This window comes from Amphiprion ocellaris, chromosome 6 (assembly GCF_022539595.1).
Source record: "Amphiprion ocellaris isolate individual 3 ecotype Okinawa chromosome 6, ASM2253959v1, whole genome shotgun sequence".
NCBI classification, from domain to species: domain Eukaryota; kingdom Metazoa; phylum Chordata; class Actinopteri; family Pomacentridae; genus Amphiprion; species Amphiprion ocellaris.
In genome coordinates this window covers 7,889,157-7,916,157 of record NC_072771.1, presented here as the reverse complement: position 1 = coordinate 7,916,157, position 27,001 = coordinate 7,889,157, and the positions used below count along the sequence as shown (strand labels likewise).

Here is a 27,001-nt window from a genome sequence, read left to right as displayed (position 1 = left end):
ATTCAATCTATCTGAGTTCAGTACTCGTGTTTGAAGAATTTCCATAAAGAATGGACTAATGGTTTTTAATAGAAATACATTTATTTGAACAACACATCAGAAACTATTGCTAATGTGTTTTCCAGATTGTGTCCCCTTCCATACTGTATGTGGAAAGGAGTATTTAGTATATTTCTGCTATTTTAGGGCTTCCCAAACCTCCAATATCCAAAAAAACCCTGTGTGGTGAACATCCAATGATGCATCTGGCTGCTCCCATTTGAAATTTGTCATCTAGCTTCACTTCCTTACCTCTCCCATGGTGGGGTCATCAGCCTTGTAGCCGTCCAGCTTCTCCTGAAGCATCTGGGCCAGAACTGCACAGTCTTTGTACTCCCTGAACCAACACACACACAAGACTCAATATCCCAATAATCTGTTATATTTGTCTGAAACACTGAAAAAAATGCTGAACTTATTGAGGGTTAAATGAAGTAAGTAACAGGTTAAATTAGTTATTAAATACACTCTAAAACAAGCCTGTTCGCTATAAATCCTGTATCACGTGGCAGGTGAGGTTAATAACCAGCACCCACATACATTCACATTCTGAGATTGTATACTACTCTACATGGGATCTACAGTAAGAAACAGCCTGTACCAGGATTATGAGTGTCAAAATGTAACAAACAAACAAAAAAAATCAATAAAATTTTATATTATTTTACTTTATTTCTCAGTTGGCGCAACCAATCAAAATGGTGTTGTAAAACTCGATGAGTGGTTTCCTCTGTCTCACCAATAATGCAAGTAATGGGAGTCAAAATGATCGCAGAGAAGACTATTGAAATGAGCTGTTCTTGTTGGTCTTACCCTCTGTATCGGACTCCAGGATACTCTTTGAGTGTGGCACAGAGGGTGGCGATCTGTTCAGCACAGCGCTCCAGCATGTTATTCTTGACGTCAGACTTGAAGGGGCTGTAGAAGTCCTGAAAGGCATCCACTTTATCTAGGGAGAAGACCTAAACACACGGCAGAGACACACCATGAGGACCAACATCAACTTTATTCCTGTCCCCAACATTTACAGTGATCAGTGCTAATGCTTGCCTATGAGGAGACCTGGAAGTGAATTCATCCAAAGCATGGATGCTGACATGCATCATTATACTGAGCAATGATTAGGACTTTTTGTGTTTTAATAGTGTTTCAATAGCTTTCAGCTACGACACAGAAAGAACTCTGGAGAAAACAATTATTTTAGCTTGAAAATGATTAAAAGTAGAAGAATAAATGAAACAATATTGGACACCAGTAGACACTAATTAAGCCCTTTTTCACACACACTCACAGAAACACATGCACCCATCTGTTACTGACTCCATCAAATAATAACAATCCCTGTGTTTTCTCTCGGCACACTTCTTATCTGTGCTCCCATTGGCTACAGAGTATGGTGTGTCCCCTCCTCCCAGGATTAAACCTACAGGATAGCAGAGGATTGCAGGCTAAAGCGGATCCAGTCAGTCTGGTCCTCTTTAGCACTGCTCCTCCCTCTTCAGAGGAACTGTATCAGCATTAAAGTTCAAGGTGAGAGCAATATTGTTATATATTCAGCATTCAATGGATTACACTCAAGGAAAATATGTATTTTCTCATGCTGCTTAGGAAAGGATACTTAGCAGCACAAGCAATGGGTGGCTTTTTCCTCATCAGTATAAAAGCAGGCCCTTTCATTACAACACTGTATGCCAACCCTCTAAAAGGCACTGATCCCAGATGATACTGGTACAGGATACACAGTAGATTTTAGTTTTTAAAGGACCAAGAAAGGAGAAAGATCACAGAAATGGCATGAACAATAATTTATTTATTTTTTGGCATGAACAATAATGAGAAAGAGAATTACGAGGAGGAAGAAGAGGATACAGCCGGTCGAGACAAGGGAACCAATCAGAGGGCAGAAATGTAGGACAGATGTGAACATTGACCAGTTGCAGTGCATTTTTTGGCTGCCTGTAGAGCCAGTCAGGTCTTTCTTTCTCTTAATTCCCAAAGGAATAAAACCAGCCATCCACTCAGAATTCCAGTTAGTAAAATCAGGATATCACGCTTGGAAGATGAGGATGCTATTCCAAACACTGTTGGGTTAGAACGGATCAGCTTACAATGTGGAAAATGATACGACTTGTGGGGCGCAAAGGGGATATATCCTGTATATTTTTATATACAGATAGGGGACAGTTGTTGCACGCTACAAATCCCAGTAACGCTCCATCACTTTGACATGGGAATCAGCTCGTTTACTGTCTGGGAGTTTGATGGAGGGCAAGTTTGGTCCCTGATTTCAGTGGCCGCTTCAGACGAGGTTTGAGATTCCAGCTTATTCCAAACTTGTCTTATTTAAATTTTGTGGCAACACACACATTAAACATCACATTCAGGGTTAATTGGTGATACTAAATTGGCCATAGATGTGAGTGTGACCATGCATGGATGTTGATGAAAAGTTACAAAGTAGTACATTACTTGAACAAATTGTGTCCCTTCAAGAAGAACGGAACATGTTAATTGAACAATGAAAATCTCAAACTAATATGTTGAAAAGCAGAATTTAGAGACGCTTCATGCTAAAATAGAAATACCTTAAACAACAGTGGTTGAACCTACCCCCATCATCTCCTAGATAGAACTCAGAGTTCCTTAGTGGAGAGAAAGTTAGCCCACACAAGTAAAAGGTGAAAGCATGGAAATATCGTCTACTGAGATAAGAAGGAAGGTGGATTCCTGCATTGCAGAGCTTTACTGGTGCTAATAAAGGTTTGCATGAGTGAAGTAGGGCAAGAGGAATTTGATGCTCAAGGAGAAAGCACAAGGCTTCATTTGGTAATCAGTATGCTCTGTCAATATTTGAATCTACAATGACTAAATGTAGTGTTGGTAACCACTACTCAACCTGATCGGGTTCGTAAGAGAGTGTGCAGCGAACCTGGCCACACAAAAGTCTAAACTGAAAATGGAGGAGGCAATCGCTGTGCAAAGACAAGAACTTAAAAGACTGGACTATGGATTATTACAAGGCTATGAATCGTTGTGTTGGCTTTGAGACCCATTCACTGTCATTTACATTATTGATGTAACTGATTCTGTGATCGGTCACCAAGTTCATGAAAACTCAGTCTCTTCTGGAGTAGTTTAGAATCATCAGTCGTATTTTCCATCCTCAACAACAGAGGGGAAAATATCACAGACACGCTGAATACACAGTTTGAGTGTCAAACTCATAATACACATTTTTCATGTACTTTGCTCTTCAATTTTTTTTTTATTAGGCAAATTGAAATGCAAAACTGCAAACTGCAATGAAAACAGACACTAACAGCTGATGTTTTTTTTCTTCCAGCTGTTTGGAATTAATGCTTCAGAGTCTGTGTAATACTTGCAGCATCAGACAGCAGCAGGATCCAAAGAGAGTTACACACATTTGCATACAGAACAACAGTGACAGCAGCTTAATTAAGTTCTTATATATTATAAATGATTTTCTAGAGAGCATTGAGAGCGTATCGGTCTGAGCCAGGATCCGACAGCAGAATGCAGCTGTGAGGAACATTAATGGGAAAGTGACCTCTGTGTTAAAGGGGCTTGAATGACTAGAGCGCCGTCTCTTTAATGGATTGATGAACCCCGATATGATCAATGTCCAGTGTCTGACAGAAGCTTTAAATTCATCAGTTGGACACAAATACTAAATTTACATCTTATTTTTTTTATGATAATTTTAAGGAATGACGGTTAGAACTATGGTTGTATGACTCAAGTCGTACGAAACTTTCATTTTTCCTTAATACCAATCCATCATAGTCACATAAATGGATATCGAACAAAAATGATGATATTAATATGATATCCACAGTGTTTTCTCTGCTGCTGAAGGTGTGCCAGGACGCTCTGGGTGTGATCCAGGTCTAACAGTCTGCCTTTTTTATACCGTATATTAATTGAAAATGGGTGACACAGCATAACATTACAATGGGTTCTATTCATTCAATGGAGACTTGCTTTGACGGGGACTATAGTTCCTAACAACTACACAGTATTGTCAGCCTTTTGCAGCACACATGCCACACAATAATTCACAGCTGCTTCATCTGTTGTTAAATAAAGTCATATGTAGCTTCTATTTTTCTGCGTGGTACACCGTTTGCTGAATGCACTGCAAACACAAAATGTGAGTAGAAGTCTGTTCTTGTCACATCTTTGCAAACCAGTTCAACATTATTTTAAAAACTACTCTGCAGGTTTTACACACATGACCAAAATCCCTCCAAACCACATCCATCATGCCTGTTGAAGTCAACTCTGAGCAGCCTGCCATGGTGTGATCTCAGCCCAGACAGGATCTTACCTGAGATTCATAGGGCAGAAAGGCGATGTGGATCTCAGTCAAGGCCTTCATGGCTTTGGAGGCGCGGGATTTGGTCAACAATCCAAACAAGGAGTCTGGGATTGCTGCAGGGAACCACAGAAAAGTATGGTGACTGACTAATAAAAGATTATTCATGTCATGTCAGCCTTAAATGGTGCCTGGTGCGAAAAGTCTTAAAGAGAAATAATTACATGTAACGATTGATTTAAAAGTGCAGAAGCAGTGAAAATAGAGAATAGAGAATGACTGGGCTGAGGGGTACATTTTTATTTTCCCTCCCTGGATATTGATTAAAAGCCCTAAAAAAAATCCACTTTGTGTGTCAAAGTGGATTAAAGTGACATATCTGGACTTATTTCTCCATTAAATAATCCATTCATGCCTTATAAAGATTCGATGTAACTCTTTTGTTTCCTCTCAAATGTGTACATGTATGAAGTTACTGCTTCTGTCTCCCACCAGCTGAAACTGCCCACTCAACTAGGACTCTGACTCAAACACGAGAAAAGTTCTCTACATTATACAACAGGATGTTGCAATATTAGAGTAATTTAGCCATACATGTCAGAACTTTAATATAGTTTATCGTTTAAAAAAAAAAAACCTGGAAGACTAAATCTCTGCTTTGAGACTGACATCAGTACACTGTAGTTTCAATGTTGAAACTGTGGGACTTAAGTGAGAATGAAAGCGAACTATACATAGGTAGAGATGGACAGAGCCACTATAGACTCAGATTATGTATGTGGTCCATTGTTATCATGGCAGAAGAAGAATGTGGTTTTAGAGGCAGAATGCGAACCGTCACACTCGGCTTATTTAGGTTGGACTGTCCTTCTCTTTCAGATTCTGATTTTGTTTTCTAAATACTTCTAATGGTACCACTGTGGCTGGATGTATGGGTATTGTTTGAACTGTAGCTGCTGCTGTGGTTCAGTCTGAGGTGGTATCTATAAGCCCAGCTGTTACTATTGAACTTGCATTGCTTCAATGATAGATGTGTTTGTTTGTGCACTGAGATTTGCTGCTATATAATTCTAGAAAACTGAAATTAATTGAATTAAATATGGTGTCGATGTCGACTGGATTTACTCACTGTCAGTGAAGAAGACGTGGGCCCCTCGGTACCTTGGAGCCTGTGGGTCTCTGAAGTCATCAATCAGACCCTCAACAGACTGAAACAGTGGAGAACAATGTCTGAGCAAATGGACTAGTGGGAAAACTGAACAATTAAAGACTGCATTCCAAAGTTACTAGAGTTATTTCAATTACATTTAAAAGAACTAAAACTGATGTGTTTATTGACCCTAACACAAAAAACTCACCATCCCACCAAATGAATTAATGCTTTGAAGTGTTTAAATGACATAAAAGTGGCATTTCCCATTTGTTGGACAAACTGCTGTAGGATCTGGGAATCACCATAGACAAAGAAGCAGCCTGTGTAGAAGCTGCATGGTTTACCTCATCTGATGGTGTGATCAGGTAGATGGCCTCCATGCTGGGCAGAGGCTCACGCCGCTTGTTTATGTCTTCTACAACTGGAGCACACAGGAAAACAACTGGGCTCAGTACTAATCTACAAGCCTGATTAGACTATAACATTGTTGAACAATGGTGAAAAGACAAAAACACAGCATTTAGGACGATTGAGAGTAGTGAATGCTGGAGGACTACAATCATTCTACCTGTCAAATGTCATATCAAATTGAGATTTTAACATTTATTTTTCAGACATTTCTACTTGATTAGATTGGACAGTGTAGAGAGACAGGAAACGTGGACGAGAGTAGGTCAGAGTAGTAGTGACATGCAGCAAATGATGAGTAAGACTTCTCTTCCTACTGCCTCCTCAGCCTTTAGTTTAGGAATAAATCTGCTTTCTACAGCAACCTGCCCCCTGGACTCCATTGAGGGGGTGGGAGATTGGAGGACTCTGGCCAAACTGTCGTCTATCTTTGGAAACTCCTCCCACCCTCTGCATCAGACTGAACTCCTTAAGAAGCGCCTTCAGCAACAGACTGGTACACCCTAAGTGTAAGAAGGAACGTTTATTCCAGCATCTGTCAGACTGTACACTGCTGCATTATAAACTCCACTGTGTTCTGTTTACTGCTGCACTATTTTTCTTCCCCCAATTTACACCTGCATCCACCTACTTATGTGCAATCACTGATACCTCATCCTCCTGTATATAGTCTTCTGCATGGTATTTAACAAAAAAAATAAAAAATCATCTGTATATAATGTTATCTGCAATTTTTGCACCGTGTTTTTTTCTTATTTATTCTTGCACTGCCTTTATACTTTTTCTTTGGAGCTGCTGTAACGGTGAACTTTCCCCACTGTGGGATCAATAAAGTGTATCCTTATCCTTATCTTTATCAACTATGAGACTTCTGGTCCTCTTTCATACTAGTATATGAGTATTTACAGACATACAAACATATATACATACACTACCGTTCAAAACTTTGGGGTCACCCAGACATTCTCATGTTTTCCATGAAAGCGCCCACTTTTTTTCATGTGCTAACATAATTGCACAAGGGTTTTCTAATCATCAATGAGCCTTTCAACACCATTAGCTAACACAATGTAGCATTAGAACACAGGAGTGATGGTTGCTGGAAATGTTCCTCTGTACCTCTATGGAGATATTCCATTAAAAATCAGCTGTTTCCAGCTGGAATAGTCATTTACCACATTAACAATGCCTAGACTTTCTTTTCTTCATTGAAAAAAACTGCTTTTCTTTCAAAAATAAGGACATTTCTAAGTGACTCCAAACTTTTGAATGGTAGCGTATGTTTGTGTCACCTCCTGGGAAATACACTGGATTCCGATGCCTCCCTCTGCTACCACTCTGGTTCACCTGCATGCTCTAATCGTCGACAACACTGCTGGATTCCTCCCTTCATGCAAACTCAGGTCAGACCTGTCCCAGTCCCGATCTGCCAGCTAAGTTTTGCCTTGGTTTCAGCCTGGAATTGTGTGGTTTTCAGTCAGATCTTGTGTTCTCTTTAGAGTTTTTTTCTTCCAGGTCTCCTTGGCTTGTAGTTCCTGGTTTTGGTTTGCTCTAGTTCTGTCCTCTAGCTCTGCTGGTAATTCTTGCCTCATGTTTTCCTACAGATTCTGTGCTCTGTGTGTAGCCTCATGTATTTATTATTATCCCCGACTCGGTCCTGTAGCTCCTCCAGTATTTAGTGTCTATCCTATAGATTTTTGGCTCTGTGTCTAAGCTCTATAGCTATAGCTCTACTCTATAGCTCTATAGCTCTAAGCTATATAATCTTTATCATGTACTTCACTATTGTTAATGCAAACTGACTTCACCGAGTCTCTGGTCTCCTTGTCTTTACTGTGTGTTCTCTAGTAATGCAACATACTACATACAGAAAATATCCAAAAGTCCAGGACCATTTTATTTTACATTTATTTGTAGTTTGGTATAAAAAATTTTATTTGTTTGTCCACCTGTCATTTTTTTTTTATTTAACAGGTTTTGATAAAAGTTTTTTTTTTTTTTTTTTGCCTGAACCTGCGTGTCTTTACCTGCATTTTATCTACCTGATCATCATCCCCTGACACCGGCTATAGTCGTCAAATGCCTCTATAAATATTCATTGGTGTTGAGGTTAGGTGACTGTGGAGGAAAGTCCATGACAATCAACACTCCTTGGTCCTCTTTGGCCTCCAATTAGTCTTTCAAAATTCTGAGATGTGTTGCTTCTACAGGATGAATTCTTCTTGACCAAGTTATAAATACGAGTGCGGAGCAAGTTCCTGAAGAATGCTCAAAGCTTTAAGATATGACGCTTTAAGATTGACAACGCTGCAAATTAAAGGATGGAGCATGTTTTCAAAAATGAGTGCTACACTCTTGAAGGGCACTTCTCAAGGAAATGAGACGTTTTGTACAAAGGGTGTTCTGATGTTTTCCAGGTTTACATGAAGCAAAGACTGATTGTTGATGTGCTATGGGAGTCAATAGATAATTTTAGCTGAACTGAATTCAAGTTGCAGTGTTTAAATTGGATTAAACCTACTTCACAGCTACAACTGAAGAGACCTGGGTGGTTGTACTTACTGGTGATTCCTTCTGACATGATGTCTGTCATCTTACAGCAGGAGGAAATCATCCTCATGCTGAGTTTGTCCACCACCAGCACCTACAACACAGTTACACACAGCAGGAGAACATGTAAGAATTTTATTTTGATATACTTAGTGACTTCATTCATATTCTTAATCAGGAAGAAAGTCAATATAAAAAATGATGGCAAAACTGATCAGAATAGCAGAAGGATTACCTTCCATTTTCCTTTTTCTCTTGCCTTCTTGATGACATTGTTCATTATCTCTGTAAAGAAGAAAAGAAATGTAATTACAGTTCTGTCAAGACATTCATATAAAGCAGTTAAGTGTGAAATCCAGAATGTAATGGCATATTTAATTGTCCAAAAGTGTCACAAACCAAAAAATCCCAATAAACATTGTTTATATCTCATTGTTAACTCCATTACAAACCACTTCTAGCAATATTTAGTGCAATGGTGTTCTTTACCTCTCACAGATCATGGTTCAGTTGGGATAATTCACTTGTTTTTCATAAAAGATAAAATGCATATTCAAACTTTTTTAATGTACATTGGAAAGACCTACATATATGATAGTTTTACATGACATAGATTTTTTAAAAAATTTTATTTTACACTCTGAAAGTTTTTGTTTTTTTTTTTTTATGGAGCGATGTTGATAAATAAACATGACACCTCTTTTGTTTAGGGTCAAGTTGACCTGCTGCTTTCTGTGTGGAGTTTGCATGTTTTCCATGTGCACAAGTTTTTTCTGGGTACTCTGGGGTTGCAAATATGTGAAATGAACCATTTTCATTTTAAATGTTGAACACACTTATTAACCCAAGCAGAAGAAGTTACATTTCAAAAATATACTTTAAAAAAATGTTTTTTTTAGTTTTTTAAACTTTAAAATGGATCAATTAAACCAGTAAGATAACAAGAAGGTTAAAGCAGATCACATACAATACCGTTCAAAAGTTTGGGGTCACCCAGACAATTTCATGTTTTCCATTTTCTCACATTTTTTATTCATGTGCTAACATAAATACACAAGGGTTTTCTAATCATCAATGAGCCTTTCAACACCATTAGCTAACACAATGTAGCATTAGAACACAGGAGTGATGGTTGCTGGAAATGTTCCTCTGTACCTCTATGGAGATATTCCATTAAAAATCAGCTGTTTCCAGCTAGAATAGTCATTTACCACATTAACAATGTCTAGACTGGATTCATCATTCATTTATTGTTATCTTCATTGAAAAAAAACTGCTTATCTTTCAAAAATAAGGACATTTCTAAGTGACCCCAAACTTTTGAACAGTAGTGTATTTTTCTTTCAGTGTTGTTTCAAAATGATATTGCTAAGATACATGTGTATGCTGGTAAAATACAGTATTATAACAATAGCATCTGAGAGCTAAATAATGAGCTCTCTGTCACTGCCTGATAACAACAAATTTACAGAAAAATGTCACAAACAACCTCATGACACCGTGATTGTGCAAATCCTTTTCCACGAGGGAAGGAGTGAGCTTTGCACAGCTGCAGCGTAACGAGACAACAGGGAAACAGAGGGACAGAGGAATAACATCACTCCTCAGAATCACAGCGGTAAAGTGACCCCACATACTCAGAATAACACAGAACTGATGTTTGTTCCACAGAATTCAATATTTCACAACATCCTGTTACTTGTCTTGATGAGAAGCGTCCCAGTTTCCCTCACTGGAGCTTTAAGCGTCTGTCCAGTGTGTCAGATGCTGGGAGGGACAGGCCCACTGCAATCACTGCTCTAATCTGCTCCCAATCCTCTTACCCCATCCACCACTCTCAACCGCTATTTCTGGGCTGTTTCTGTGTCAGCGGACATGACAACACGATGAAGCAATACCGCACACACGCACACGCCGAAACATTCATCCCCCAAAACGTCCTGTTTCTACACAGAACTAGATTGGCGTTTCCATTGAAAAGCTGCTCTGACAATGTCAGGAGAACATTATCATTATCATCATTATCACTGAAGCCATGTGACAATTGTGAGCAAACTGTGTGGCTAAATCCATTAATTGTGAATGGCCTTCTATGACATTGTGGATAAATCATTGAATTTGTCACATATTTAAAGAAAGTTTAGATAATTTGTCAGAAAACGTTTTTATAAAGATAGAAAGACGATATTCTCCACCTGTGCGAGCTACACCCTGCTGCATGAGGAAAGCTACTAATCGTGGTAAATGTACAGTGAAGTAAGTGAATGGCCCTGTTTATCCAGTTAGTTAACAGGATTAGGTGGAAGCGTCCATGAAAGAATGGGATAGTACCTGACAAGCAGCTTTCACACGTGGGATAAACAAGACAACAGGACAAACAACAGGGTGCTGAGACAACCCTCTAGAAGTGGCGGTGGCTCAGGTGCTACAGCTGGTTGTTGTGTGAATGAGGAACACTGTAAAGCTCTGAGTAACACTGAGTTAGAAGAACACTTTATAATTGCAGACCAATTCGGTGCCATTTATTGGAGGTAGAAGACCCAGAACACACTGGACAGATTTCAGAGATATTTTATCTGGGCCCAAGAGGAACTAGAAAACTCTTTGATAAGATGGATGTCTGGACTACTTAGTTTAATCTGTTACCCCGACAACCCCGACACCAGACAGAGAATGGATAGAAGGATGCTTTGAGTTAGCATATTGTAACTATCCAAGATATGTAAAATCCTGTGCAACCAGCAATATGGATAAACGATCTAAAAAAAAAAAATCATGACTTATTATTATTGTTTAGATTATTTTGACAGATAGTCGCATTACTATAGGATTCTTGATTTTTGTGGGAATGGTAATTCCAGTATTACCTTTCTACTGAAAAAAAAACCCAGTATATATACACTACCAGTCAAAAGTTTGGACACACTTTCTCATTCAAAAGTTTCTATTGAAGACATCAAAACTATTAAAGAACACAGATGGAATTATGTTGTAATCAAAAAATTGTTACTCTTCAGTGTTAATCTACAATGTAGAAAATAATACAGACAAATAAAAAGCACTTAATGAGAAGGTGTGTCCAAACTTTTGACTGGTAATGTAGATTATACCAGTCAAAAGTTTAGGGTCACTTATGTCCTTATTTTTGAAAGAAAATCATTTTTTCAGTGAAGATAACATTAAATGAATGATAAATGCAGTGTAGACATTGTTATTGTGGTAAATGACTATTCTAGCTGGAAACAGCTGATTTTTAATGGAATATCTCCATAGAGGTACAGAGGAACATTTCCAGCAACCATCACTCCTGTGTTCTAATGCTACATTGTGTTAGCTAATGGTGTTGAAAGGCTCACTGATGATTAGAAAACCCTTGTGCAGTTCTGTTAGCACATGGATAAAAGTGGGAGACATGGAAAATGGAAAACATGAAGTTGTCTGGGTGACCCCAAACTTTGAACGGTAGCGTATATATATATATATATCAATGTGATTTTCACTGTGATAACAAACACGCACATCAGTCAATCAGCCAGGACATCTCTTTGGTATCACAATGCTTCATCTAAAATAATATGCTGTAACACATTTAAACTTTATCCAAAAATTGTTACTTAAGTGATTTGGATATTAGATTTGGCCATACTGCAATTTTGATAATATTTTAAATAATTATTCAGCCCTATCAGCTGTTTGCTGAGAATTGTACAGTTACTCTAGGCCAACTCTACACATGTAATAAGGTCCTTTTTTAAAAATAAGAAGTAAATATTTTTCAGATACATATAGCATCATAATATTCATATCATAGGAGCACCATCATCTGTCCTAGTGTGACTCTAACATTGTACAAATTCACTGCCATTGGTATGCTCCACTTGTCCTACACAGAAGTAAGTCTTAAAGTCAGGTCAATGGGATATTAATCATTATATTAAAAAGACCAACTAGCATGAAACTGACAGCAGCCATTTCTGCTTCCATGTGTGCATGGCTTAATAACAGGCAATGTGGACACTATAATTTGCACTTTGACAATATAACGAGACAGTTTACACACTAAATTACTGAAAACTAAATTCATGAAGACAGGAGCTCACATTTCATGCAGAACAAAATGCCACTAAACATTTTAAGGTCAAACCTACAATTCTTGTCAGAGGGCCATTTTACATCATCATTTGATGCTGCAACAATCAATATTTTAAATTGACAATGGATTAAATGACAGTCTGTAATTGTGGTGGCAGATATGCCACATATAAACTACTAAAAATCACCCCTGAAAACTAACTAACTAACTCTAATAACTTGGTTAGGTTGAAGGAAAGATAAAGGTCCTAGTTAGAACAAGAACTTAGTGAAAAGGTTAGAGGACCATCGTTGTCATGGGTACATTAATACACATGTTTCGGATCAAAGACCAGTTTGACATGAAGAATGAGAGGCTGTTTCCATTTTAATGTCCAGTGTTTCGTCAACCCATCCAACCACCCTGACCTCCTATTATGCAAAGTTTGCGGCTCTCCAACTACATGACCTGATTCCTTCTTTACGCCTGCCACTGTAACTGCAGGTAAAAGGGCGCTTTCACTTGAACATCAGCATCTCATTTAGAGGCGTTCACTCAGTCCGCTGATGTGGTGTCACAGGGCTGCTTACGTTCACTTAATTCATTCACCAAATGGTTTATAAAAAAAGCTCTGTTTGGCTGATTTTTTTAATGTTAACGTTTTTCCTTTAACATAATGCTATATATAGTGGTGACCTTTTAATGAATCACTTTTAATGACTGAAAACTGCACTGGTTTATCATAGGGCCATTTGAGGGCAGCAAAACCATCTGGAAACACAAATCTGACAAATCATCAGCTCATCAAGATGCTTTAGTGGAGGTGAAACATTTGTCTATTTTCTGCTTCTGCCAAGCAGCTTTTTCAATTGACATGCCATGTGCAACAAATATAAATTGCTGACAAAATAGGCAACATTCCTGGGGTCCCGGAGTTTAAAATTTTATACATAGTTACAGTGTACATGATCCTACATGTTCTATGTTTCACTTGTCTTTAACCAAATGACACCACACAGACAGAGGGCCCGAGAAAGTTTAACTGACTGTAGACCACTCAAATGATGCAAATGAGCTTAAAAAATACTCCAAGCACACCTTTCATTTTATCTAACTATGATATAGAGCTGCGTAGCTGTCAGTCACAGTTTACTACCAGATAAACAGCTGGATGAATGCCACTGTACCTTTAAATTTAAGTTTGCAAAACTATCTTATAATGCTACTAACTATTTTGAGACACCAAAACTCTGAGTCTTCACATTCTTGCGTGCATTGTTTTGATTTTTCATACAAATGGGACTGTAAAAATTATTACACTAATCACTTTCACATGACAGGTAATTTTTTTAATCTACATTTATAAAATTTCAACCAGCAAATACTGAAATCAGAAACCATCTGTAGAGAGATCTTGTTATCCTGAAATAATTTTGGCAAGTGTAGAAGGGTCATTTCAGAACCGGAGGACATTTTATGCTCCACCCATCAAATTTCCAATAATCCATGTGCAAAATACTAAAACATGCTGTTGTTGTGTAAATGTTCTTGTCCTGAGACCAAATCTATAAAAAAAAAAAACTAGGAGACAAAATGGTGTGAAAATATTTTTCTTAAATACCAAATAAGTCTAGAGTCCCCCTAAAATGTCATTTTTTTTCTTGTCCCACCCCACTGATGACCAAATTGAATCGCAAATAAAATGAAATCTAAATCTCCTTTCTCAGGTTTTATTTTTTCATTGAGGTCTCTTGGAATTATGGGAACATTTTTTAATCAACATAATATTTTAAATAATAATTATCATGCATGGAACGTGCATCCCACAACACGTTAGCATAACCTTTTTAGTTAAGAGAAGAAGAAGAAAACAGTGAATCACATGAAATGCTGGAATTAACATCATCAAGCAGTTTTTTCTAAAGCATGGGTTGAGAAAAGCTATGTCCTCTCTTCTATTTTTAATATTTTCATAACATTGTCAGCCTTGATTGAATGTCTCACTCTACCTCATATTATCAGGATCAGACTAATTCTTTTGACTGTTTTCCATCAGTCAGTTTGTCCTCTTGCTCAGCAGTAACAGCAGCTAAATATCTAGCTTCTACTGCTGAGAAAAAGATCACATTAGCATCCAAATCTGGAATGACCCAGAAATAAAATCTACATCTAGTTTGTCATCTTGCCATGTGATGGAAAACACTATTGTTTTTTTTTTTTGTTTCCATAAACTGTACCATCTATCATCTTCAGGGCCTTAAAAGGGGAAACCAGCCTTATTCATAGTTAATAAATCATTTATTGAAGCTGTGTAGCCATTAGCTCATAAGCTGTGCTGCCACACTACAAAAAGTCTCTTTTACCAAGTGGGTTCTGTGGCTGTTTAGGAAAGCTAATGCAGCTCACAACATCGATAATAAAACTTGTTGCATGGATGTTTGAGGTATTGGATTTAATAATCCTTATGAGTCGTTATTATAATACATTAACTCTTGGGTCATTCCAGAATTGGAGGACATTTGGGATTCAAAATGTTTGAAAAATAAACCTTCTCTTTTCCAGTTTTCTGCTCCATATTGATCAATAATAGGTATTGATTGGCTCAGCTTCCACATCAATGGTAGCATTTTTATTCCATGTTTTATGTGTTGTTTGCTAACCCTACTCTAATCACAGTAACAGGGTTGCTAATCCATGCTAATGTGATCTTTTTCTCAGCAGTAGAAGCTAGATATTTAGCTGCTGTTACTGCTGACCAAGAGGACAAACTGACTGATGGAAAACAGTCAAAAGAATTAGTCTGATCCTGATAATATGAGGTAGAATGAGACATTCAATCAAGGCTGACAATGTTATGAAAAGATGAAAAATAGAAGAGAGGACATAGCTTTGCTCTACCCATTTTTTAGGAAAACTGTTTGATGATGTAAATGATAAAAACAAGACAGAAAACAACAGAAAGGACACAAAACGATGAAAGCAAGACACAAAAGACAAAAGCAAGGCACAAAACGACAAAAAAGACATTAAACGAGAAATAAAACACAAAAGACATAAAACGAGACACAAAATGACAATAACAAGACATAAAACAACAAAAACAAGACCCAAAATGACAAAAACAAGACAGAAAAAACGAAGCGTAAACGACAAAAACGTCATCAACAGGTTATATTAACATGTTGTGGGACACGTTCCATGTGTAATAATTATTATTGAAAATATTAGGCTTACTAAAAAAAATGTTTCCACAATTACAAGAGACATCAATGAAAAAAATAAAACCAAAAAGGAGATTTAAATTTCATTTTAACTGTTTTATTTGAGATTCAGTTTGGTCATCAGGGGGGTGGGACAAGAGAAAAATTACATTTTAGGGGGAACTCCAGACTTGATATTTTAAAAATATTTTCAAACATTCTTTTCTCCTAGGTTTTTTTTTTTTAGATTTGATCTCAGGACAAGAAAATTTCCGTAACAACTGCATGTTTTAATATTTTGTATGTGGATTATTGGAGATTTGATGGGCGGGACATAAAATGTCTTCTAAGTCTCCAATGACCATCTTAATAAAAGAGTGGTTTAGTAGAAATAGGCGGTATTTGATCTCACACTGAGACTACCAAGTAAAAAAATTTCTGAGTTTTTCACTTTAGTGCGCAGGTCTGACTCTTCCAGGATTTTTTTAGACGCCTTCAAAGTAAAGTTCTCGTTTCTTGAGTATCTGTAGTCTGTCTCCTTACTAATAATAATGTTAAATGTTGGGCTGATGGTTCTTCCTGTTAAACAGAAGAGAAAAAACGGATTGTTTCGCTGTCGCTGAGGCTGTGGGAGTCGGATCTTTCCATCTGCACGTCTCCACTGAGAATGATGTCAAATCACTTAATCCGCACAAAGATTAGCAGACGGGATTTACGGCCCAGGACTCCATGCTTTATACACCACACAATAACGGTTCCGTCAAGGACAGAGTCGGACAAAATGATGATAAATTACTTTGTAGTTGTTTATGCATTTCTTGACAAATTATGGCAATAAAATCTGTAGTAACAGCCAACAGGTGAGCCGCCTGCAGTAAGTATGTGCGTCTCAAGTTCCGAAAGAGAAGCTTTGTCACTTGTAGCCACTAATAATAAGAAAACGGAATAATAAAAAAAGAGAAAACAATATTGCTCAAATGCCCTACTAAAAATCTAATAATAAGATAATCGCAGTTGAAGCCTGTAGTACTTGGCCTGACTGTAGACTAATGCAAATAATAATTTAATCAGATGTGGTTGATATAGTTGCATTATGAAAAGAAGGAAAAAATCATGAGTGGAAAAAAAGGTGTTCTTACTTTCTCCAACAATGGCTTTTAGTCCCATTGGTGCCATGATGATTCCTCCAGTATGCGTCCACCGCACTACACCAAACTGAGCTGAACCACGACTGCTGTAAATTTCCCGGGAATAACAATCACACTTCCGTTACCGAGACTTCCGAAATAAAAGCCCATTGATGCGAGCCTAATATAATTTTTACAAAATAAAAAAAAAAAAAAAATAAGCACGGTGTCTGAATGCATGTCCACTGAGTGTTTTAATAATAAGCGTGTGACATATGTGGAAACATTAACAGTTTACTACACATGGACATTCATTCTGGAAGTGGGGATGAATAACTGACAAAATAATCACAACTCAAGTTTGACTTTGTGGCTTTTCCTGCTTTTCAATCACAGTTTACAATCTCATTTTCTTCCTCACACAATTGTTATTTTACCATTTCTTTTCTACTGTAATTGAACGTCCTTTGACCTACCTTCCTTCCTCCCTTCCTTCCTTCCTGCATCTCAGCCTCAGAAATAATCATCATGACCATACATCCACCTGCAAAGTCAGAATAATTGCACTCTCTTGCAAAGAAGTCAAATGCAAACCTAAGAACACATTAAAGTTGCTACCCAATTTTTTCCTTGTGAAAAGCCCAGGTAGGCTAGTTTAGGTTAGGACACGATGTCTCATGCTTGACTGTCAGATCAGCTGACGTACACTACCAGTCACAAGTTTGGACACACCTTCTCGTTTAATGCTTTTTCTTTATTTTCATGATTATTTGTATTGAAGATTCTCGCTGAAGGCATCAAAACTATGAATGAACTCATATGGAATTATGGAGTAAACAAAAAAGTGTGAAATAAGTCAAAATATGTTTTATATTTTAGATTCTTTGCTTTGATTACTGCTTTGAACACTCTTGGCATTTTCTGGATGAGCTTCATGAGGTCGTCTCCTGAAATGGTTTCCACTTCACAGGTGTACCTTGTCAAGGTTCATTTGTGGAATTTCTTGTCTTCTTAATGGGGTTGGGACCATTAGCTGTGTTGTGCAGAAGTCAGGTTTGTACACAGTTGACAGCCCTATTTGACGACTGTTAGAATCGGTATTATGGCAAGAACCAATCAGTTAAGAGAAACGACAGTCCATCATTACTTTAAGAACTGGAGGTCAGTCAGTCTGAAAAATTGCAAAAATTTTGAATGTATCCCCAAGTGCAGTTACAAAAACCATCAGTTTTTGTATATAATGTATATCTATAATGTATTTTTTTTCATGTCATATGTACATTGTCAGTTTGCTAGTTTTTTACAAAACAGATTGAACTACTTATGTGGAGCTTTAGCAAAGTAAAACATCTCGGGTAGCATTGTTACTTCTTCTAGTAAGAAGTAACTGGTGGCTTGCAAAGCTATGCTTATGAAGCAGTATTTCCAACAGTGGTCATTTCAGTGTAGTTTGAGGAGCTCGGATGACTTGAACTAACATGATGCAATTTAGTAACTGACAACAAATCTAGGCCAAGTAGCACATATCTAGTGAATTTGCAGAAAATCAGTTGTTTGGTGGATAATTCTTGGATGTTTTTGTATGTGAAGGACCAATTCAAAAGAGCATTTCCAACAAGGTGAAAACCCATGATCAGCCTTAAAATCAGTAGAACAGTAGACTAATGTGGACTGAAACCACAAAAACTCTGTCAAAATGATGGAAAGAAGAAAATTTATACATATTCCAGAAGATATACTGGTGTCTGACCCAGACACCAGTATATCTGTGAAATATGGTGGTGCTTGTCATGTTTTGGGCATGTGTGGCTGCTAATGCAACTGATCTACTGCCATTTATTGACAATTTTACTGCTAATGTCAGCAAAAAAGAAAATGAATTACGAGGTTTACAGGAGAATTCTCTGTGCAATCAAATAGATGCATCAAAAATACATGCTATCATTTCACAAAACAATGGTCCTAAACATACAGCAACCAAAGAAGTGTTTTAGGGATAAAGGGTAGAATATTCTCAACTGGCTGAGTCAGTCAGCTGACGTACGCTCAGCTGAGCTGCCTTCCATCTGCTGACAGCAGCTAAAGAAAACCAGAAAAACCCACAGCAAGCAGAGTAAAGGCTGGGAAAGCATCACCAGGGAAGACACAAAGAGTCTGCAGGTGTCTGTGGTTTCAAGACATCAGAGTGTCACAGATTGTAAAACCCTTTCTACAAAATATTAAACAAGATAATTTAGTTTGACTTCCCCCTAAATGTTCAATTACGGTCCAATCATGTTTGACTGATTAAACTGCCTCCGTTTTAAAAGGAAATATATTAACTGACTTTGTCAAGAAGTCAGTTTTCTTGTTAAAATAATGCTTTAAACTCATTGATACATTTAAATATTTCCTCTGACTTGACAACAAACTGAAACTGTGTTTAAATAAGCACAGACTTCTGTGGACTTAAAATACTTCCTTATACATTCAAGGCGGTTCTAGCACCACACCTGAAAGCACACCTACTTGGCACATCAATGATTTGGAGGATTTTATTTGGAGAATTTCAAAACCGGAAACTGAAATGCACTCCATTTAGATCTGTCAAAAGGATGTCAATGTCCACTATTCTGGAAATAGTGGCAGATAAGAAATATACAGCCTGTCAACAACTGTGGCGATATTTTTGAAATATTTACTTTTAAAATTTTACAATGAATCCTTTAATATTAACCACAGGGTCAGATTCCTGTTCATTTCTCCTAAAACGACCTATGGGTTGTATTAATACACTGGCTAGATAATGAAACAAATTTTCATTAGTGCTGCAAACAACTCAAAATCCACTTTTTACTTAAATAAACAGTTACCACACAGCCTACGGCAAGATAATTATTGTAATTTTAAAGCAAATATGGACTGCAATTGAAGACTTAATGAAGAAATTTAGGGAAAATGAACTAAATGCTTTTAAAGGCTGTTCAACTTGTACATACCCTGTGACAGTAGACTTATGCAAAACAAATGCAGATACTCCAATACAAAAGCTATCCTGACAGTTACATCACAAAACAAACCCTGACAACACAGTACATTAAGTGACAGGATCTGTTTGGAATATCAGAAATGCAAACTTCTATATTGTTTTTTATGCCATGAATGGGCTGATGCTTGAAGATTATAATTTTTATTATGAAATAGCATCAGTTGTTTCCTGATCAAGCATGGAATCATTGTTTCTCCCTCACCCAGGTTTTTAGATTTCTTTATTTAAAAACAGAGTGGCGACACACAGAAAAATAATAATTACAGGAGCTGATTCCAAACCTGGAAGTTACAGAAAATGTTTACGGTACCACAGTCTTAACAATACTACTAATACATTTTTACATATCAACCCTCAGGTTTACATGTTTATTCATAAGATCATATAATAACACCAAGTGTGTAACTTCATTGAAACTTGTCAGAATAGGTGTAATTTTTGCATTCGTGCAAGTGCTTTTCTTAACTTACAAACAGTTTAATACATTACCGTAACAAATTAAAATGGAACATTCTCTAGAACACTGCATGTGCAATTTGCTCAGCAGTGACTTTTCACTATAAAGTGAAATGGAAGTTTATAAATACGAACATTTTACAAGGGTCAGTCAATTTTCGTCCTTCCTCAAATACAACAGTAAGGTGACAATGCTCAGCAAACTTACTTTGCTATAATGATTTCAGCTTCAGAATAATGGCATTAAATGCACAGAGCAGGAACAGCAATTGACAGTTGGCACCCAAAAAAGCACTGTATATACTCTAAATGTATTATACAAAATATATATGGGTTCACAAGTGCTGATGCCACTGTCCCAGTCATTATCCGTGCACTGAACAAATGGCTGTGCTACTTCAGCTTGAATGTACTTACAGGAAATAAGGTGTTGTTGTTCGGGGTGGAATGACTCTTTCAGAGTCAGGCACTGCTCTGAAGAGCTTTGGTTCTCTCGTATTAGCATCTTTAAACACCATGATGGAGGCAATGTTGCCACAGCGGTAGCAGTAGTTGGGGGCCGACCACACGGTGACCAGCTTCTCGTCAAACATGAACTTGTAGCCTTCGTGGACGAGTTGATGCGCCCTGCAGATCAACTTCAGGTTGTTTATGTGAACAAACTTCAGTTTTCGTAAGACAGAGAGGAAAAAAAGGAAGGAGAAAAACTGTTAAGACTCCAAAACACGCCCAGCATAAAAACACACATGCTTTTCTCCATAGCCTGAATCCACCCTTTTTACTTGCACACTATCTTCACAAATCACAGATGGATTTTTATGTTCAATATTATTATTGACATCCGCATGCAGCACATATTGCTCATTTATTATGTACAGACACTGAGTGATTACACTGAAGTGCCACTGGATGCTGGCATATTTGTCTCCAGATGGAGTTGTGATTGTAAGACCAGGCTAGTGGGACATGCTTTGAAACACCACATACAACAAGAATGACACTTTGGCTGACCCTGAATTAACAATAAACAAATATTAAAGATACGGCAGTAGTTGGACAAACAAATCAAACAATAACTTGAGGTAGAGAAATACTAGAGAGTGTTTTAGTAAGACAGGGACTTCATAGATCTGTACATTCTAGAAGCACCAGTGTAGAGTTATTGGAGTAGGACACAGAAATGAGGTTTTAATAATTTTAGTAACACATTGAACAGGAAGGGAATTAATCCAGGCTGAGTGCTAGAATTAATGTAGTCTACAATCATAAAGTGGGTATTGACTATTTTTACCAAAAATCAACAACAAAAAAAGTGAAAGTGCATATTTCTCTCCACTACTTTTCAAACATTAGAAAATTTAACAACCGCTGTTTTTTTTTCTCCTGGTTGGTACAAAAAAACCAAAAGAGAAGATGAGAAAAAATATGCAATTGAACAACTCTCCAGTCAAACCTCACGTTGATGGAAATGTGACTTTTCTGTGTTTCATGTCTAAGTATGTGGAAGGTTAGATTTTCCTCATTACTTCGCTCAGATCAAACAGATTCATCAGCCACTCTGTTTCGTCTCTGTGGTGGAGTGGAATCTTCAGTGACTGAGTCACAAGCTTCATGTACGTCTGAATGGATCTACCAATTCTTTCTCCACTGCAGTACGCCACATTTTGCTTTGATTATTGCACAACTAGGTGTAGAAACATTTTTTGAAATCTTGAGACAAAGGCTGCAGCAAATCAATGACTGTTTTTTGTTTTCTTTGTGAAAGCAGACATAAACCAAGGGTGGTCTGTGGTGCTTTGTAGCCTCTAAACATCTACTCTTTTATTTTAGTTTACTGCTAACCGGGTGCAAAGTGCAAATAGTATATATTTTTTTAATGCTTAAGTAAAGCAACATTGCACTCAGTAATATGGAACTCCAAAAGACATTTTAAACTCACAAATTACTGTTTCAGTTATGTATTTTCACAATTATTTCATATGATTATGTATTACATACCATGTTTTTTGTTTTTATCTATGCAGATTCCCAGAAATATTTTGAAGTGCTGGATACTTTCTTTTGTGCATCATGTTTCCATCACAAAAGATTATAAATACAATGCAAGGGTGTCTTTACAATCCTATGATCTAACAAATGTAATTTTAATGTACACGAGTAAACGTTATAAAGTAAGTAAGCAAAAAAAAAATTTAATTTAGAATTACCTCATTGGTGACTTTTGCACCAAAGAGCCAGCCAGCTCCTCTGGGGCTTATGGCCCAGGTATCCACGTCTTCAGGGTCTGACCACACCAGGTCACAAAACGCTCCTTTGTGGGGGATCTCTTGGTTGCGCTCAATGGTTCGGATTTGGTCTAGGGTCTTTATGTCTGGAGAGAGGCCTCCGTGGACACACAAGATCTGCTCATCCATCAGCTGACAGAAGACAACAAAAAACACAACTGTTAGTAAATCACACACACATTGCATTTTTGATGGAAGCTGGGAAAGCGTGATGTGGTGGGGTCCAACCTGTCATCTAGGGGGACAACAAACATGATGTTGAAGATAACTTCATTTGTACGACTGAAACATTCACACCATAATCTGCAACCTGTTGTGTTGAATGAAATTTGTATTTTTAAGATACAGATGTGGTTTGCAATACAAGAACAAATTGGTTGTGTTTAAGCAGAATTTTGGTGAAGAAAGATTTGCTAGTTGTAATCAGACAAATGTCTGTAATGCCGTGAAGTGAGTCAATAATGATGGTATCAGAAAAAAAAACACTGCAACAAACATCAACATGATGGGATGCACTTCATATGACAGAAAGCATATTTAGGCAAAAATTTAGAAGATGTACTTTATTTTTTTAATTCATGTCCTATCTGCTATAATGGAAGGAGTAGAGTCAATGACTTAAGCTGTCATGTGTCCCTTTACGGGCAGTCAGTGGTCTGTACTAAAAAAACAAAACCAAAAACTAAACACCAGCCTTATTCCAGGCATTCAAATCACAAGTGGCTATCACTTATAAGACATATAATTTGAATTAAAAGTAAATAACTGTAATTACTTACAGCAGCAACTGTTAACATATCGAACACTTTTGTGCAATACCGCCAGGCATTTGCATTCCCATATTTGGTCTGGCACTCATCTGTAAGACAAAGCAACAAAGGGAGATCAGTGAAACTGGGAGTTTTGCAGCTGCAGATGATCAAATTATATAAACCACACCTCACCATAAAAGCCATAAACTTGGGTGATCTGCCTGCTCTCATGGTTTCCACGGAGAAGTGTGATGCGGTCGGGCCATTTGGCTTTTAGAACCAGCAGGTAGGTGAAGGTCTCCAAGCTGTAATATCCTCGGTCAACAAAGTCGCCCTATAGATGATGGAGGGTTGATAAAGATGCTGTGTCAAAAGAATGCATTAAAAGCGACCTTCAAGACGGATGCTTCCTAAGTTCACACTCATATAAATAAACTCACCATGAAGATGTAATTTGTGTCTGGAACCTGCCCACCAGTTCGGAAGAGTTCACAAAGATCATAAAACTACAACACAAAGAGATAAAAATTTAGTGTAGAAATATTTTCTTTTGTACAACTGAAAACTAATTGCATATAAAGATCTTAAATGACGTGATGACAGTTACATTAATGGTACTGCTTAGAAATATAAGGATGTTTTTAGATACTGCTTTTACCTGTCCATGTATGTCTCCACACACTGTTACAGGAGTAGAAACAGGCTGAACATTGGACTCCTCCAGCAGAAGATCACAGACATAGTCACATAACCTCTGTATAGATTAAAACAGTAGCACAGAGACATAAGCGAAAGGGCTTCAGCAATTAAGCATTCAGTGCTTTTAAATGAAACGAAGGACTCATATGGTGGCCCGTGTAACAACATGAGCATAAACTACTCAAACTGAAACTGACATCTTCCATCTTACTCACTTTCGATGCACAGTGTATCGTTGCAGTTACGCCAAATGAACTTTATCACAGTCCTCTTGATATCTGGTTACATATTCTAATCGGACAGTGGTTCACAACAAGCACTGACTCCATGGTGGCTGGACTGTTCCTGCAACTATTTTCATGTATGCTGATAATACAGGCACCTTTTCTTATCTTAAATTCAGCTGAATAATTCTGAATATTGCCTCTTGCAAGGAGAAAACACAGCACCAAACTCTATGCAAAAACTTGTCTAAATAAATTAACAAGACCAAAAGCTTACTGACTAGAATAAATATATTAACTGAAGCATTTACCTAGAAAAACAGAATATTAGTCCACAACTGAGCAAAATTTTTAACTGTGATCAGTAAATTGATTCGCCTTCATAAATCAGTACTAGCCATACATTTTTTGTGTTATTTAAAAATGACCTTATTTAGCAGGCGATGAGCAAAAAAGTGACTGACATTGAAAGAAAGGTTTCCAGTTCATGATGTAACTAGGCATTACATTTAGAATGATTACAGACACTATTACAGTATTGTTTACAAGGTTTAGGTTATATGTGCTAGGTGTGTCCAATGCCCTTGCTCAGATATATGGATGGCTTTTATACATAAATAAAGAAATAACCTGTTTTGCAATTGTCCTTTGGGCTACAAATTGTATAAAAGCATAACCCTTATAACTGAGATCAAAACATTTTGAAACTCTAACAACATTTCAGTCACAATAAATGGCATGTGATCACTTTTTTACAAGTGAAAAATAACTTATATGAGCTGAATGGTCCTTACAACTGCTGTAGAAGCAACTACAGCAGTTACAAACGATAATGTAGGACACATATCAGGTAGAATAATGCAGATGCATATTGATAACCGCACTCACGAATGGAAATCAGGTTCTGACAAACGATCACTTTTTGGCCCAACAGGGTCTACCGGGGACCTCATGACCACTTTTTTTGGGCCACACTGGTTACAAACAAACAAACAAACAACTGTCAAACAGGACCAAACAGCTAGCATCACCAGGTTACTGTTTGGACGTCGTCAGATCGTAACTTTTCAAAGCAATTGATTCTCAACCCTTCTTCCAAATCCTTCGATAAGACAGCTGGACTTGTGTTGTGCTGCAGCAGCTAAGCTAAACTATTAATCTCAAGCTTTAGACTTCTGGGGAAGAGATGAAGTCAGCAGGATAGCACCACTAGCTAGCTGAAGCTAACGTAAGCTAATCAGGCCGTTAAAACAGCGATGAGCTAACGTTGTCATTATGAACTTAGTGTCTGAATTTCTCGTAAATATTTCTATGAAGCCGTATTTACCTTGAGGTCATTTTCTGGAAGGTATTTACACTGTTTTGCAATCTCCGCATATTTATCCAAATCCAGAGGCGCCATTGTAGCCAGATAGTCTACCTGCACCACTTCCTGCAACACACCAGAGGAGCTGCGGTTCAGCGCCACCTATCGGCTGTCAGCGACCCCACAGGCACCGTTTTCATTTATTCACTCATCATTTTACAGCAGGGGTGTCAAATTCATTTTAGTTCAGGGGCCCCATGTAGCCCAATTTGAACTCAAGTGAGCTGGACCAGTAAAATCATAACATAATAGCCTATAAATCACCATAACTCCAAATCTTTCCTTTGTTTTAGCGCAAAAAAAAGCACATTCTGAAAATGTTCACATTTAATGAGCTATCTTTTTACAAAACATTATTGAATTTCTTAAGCAAAATAAGTGAAATTTCAACAATATTATGCCTCAGTTTATCATTTACACATTACAACTTACAGATCACAGCGTCTACAAAGACACAAAACATTTAGTCACAGGTGTCTGGAACGGAACGATATAGTATTTTACAACATGTCTAGAAATTCTTTTAAAGTTACATTCATTTCCACATCTGTGTAGCAATTCTGACACACCACACAAACTAAAGTGGGAACTATTAAGAAGGTTCTGTTAGATAACATAGAGGTTTATTCATATAGCACCTACACTACCGTTCAACAGTTTGGGCTCATCCAGGCCATTTCATGTTTTACAGGAAAGCTCACACTTTTATTCATGTGCTAACATAACTGCACAAGGGTTTTCTAATCATCAATTAGCCTTTCAACACCATTAGCTAACACAATGTAGCATTAGAACACAGGAGTGATGGTTGCTGGAAATGTTCCTCTGTACCTCTATGGAGATATTCCATTAAAAATCAGCTGTTTCCAGCTAGAATAGTCATTTACCACATTAACAATGTGTACACTGGATTCATCATTCATTCATTAAAGGTTTTCTTTATTAAAAAAATTCTCTTCTTTCAAAAATAAGGACATTTCTAAATGACCCCAAACTTTTGAACGGTAGTGTACATACAGAGATTATTCACAGTGCTTTACAAGCAAAGGCTTAAAAAATGGGGAAAACAACAATAAAGAAAATACAGAAGGGTGAAATAAATTAATCAATTAAATAAATGGAAACAACACGGTAGATATGACCGTCTTTAGCAGCAGCCACAGCCCTGTACATGCAAATACTGTTGGAAAACAGTTACTGTATGTCTTCTTTGTACTTTGTTTGTGCAGACTGGGAAACACTTTGGACCCTTTTACTGCAGCTGGTTTATGACTTCCAGTAGAAATGTTGCCTAATTCAGATCAGT

At 37.4% G+C, this 27,001-nt stretch overlaps 2 protein-coding genes across 3 annotated transcripts in view; both read right to left on the bottom strand.

Annotated features, from left to right (window-relative positions):
* Nucleotides 1-16,998, bottom strand: part of stxbp1b (syntaxin binding protein 1b) — a 29,305-nt gene extending 12,307 nt beyond the window's left edge. For both annotated transcript variants that reach the window (XM_023285270.3, XM_035955090.2), the window contains exons 1-8: nucleotides 16,898-16,998; nucleotides 8,722-8,771; nucleotides 8,499-8,580; nucleotides 5,873-5,949; nucleotides 5,505-5,583; nucleotides 4,388-4,491; nucleotides 853-1,001; nucleotides 292-376 (exon numbers count right to left, since the gene is read on the bottom strand). In XM_023285270.3, coding sequence (XP_023141038.2) covers nucleotides 292-376; nucleotides 853-1,001; nucleotides 4,388-4,491; nucleotides 5,505-5,583; nucleotides 5,873-5,949; nucleotides 8,499-8,580; nucleotides 8,722-8,771; nucleotides 16,898-16,934 — 663 coding nt within the window. In that variant the 5' untranslated portion in view covers nucleotides 16,935-16,998. The remainder of the gene's footprint in view (nucleotides 1-291; nucleotides 377-852; nucleotides 1,002-4,387; nucleotides 4,492-5,504; nucleotides 5,584-5,872; nucleotides 5,950-8,498; nucleotides 8,581-8,721; nucleotides 8,772-16,897) is intronic.
* Nucleotides 16,999-20,116: 3,118 nt separating this feature from the next.
* Nucleotides 20,117-25,815, bottom strand: LOC111578449 (serine/threonine-protein phosphatase 6 catalytic subunit). Its single transcript, XM_023285269.3, has 7 exons — nucleotides 25,657-25,815; nucleotides 24,065-24,160; nucleotides 23,847-23,912; nucleotides 23,599-23,740; nucleotides 23,434-23,513; nucleotides 22,577-22,786; nucleotides 20,117-21,031 (listed from the first exon to the last, which is right to left on the bottom strand). Exons 1-7 carry the CDS (start codon nucleotides 25,729-25,731, stop codon nucleotides 20,783-20,785), a joined length of 918 nt encoding a protein of 305 aa, XP_023141037.1. The 5' UTR covers nucleotides 25,732-25,815; the 3' UTR covers nucleotides 20,117-20,782.
* Between the last annotated feature and the right edge of the window lie 1,186 nt (nucleotides 25,816-27,001).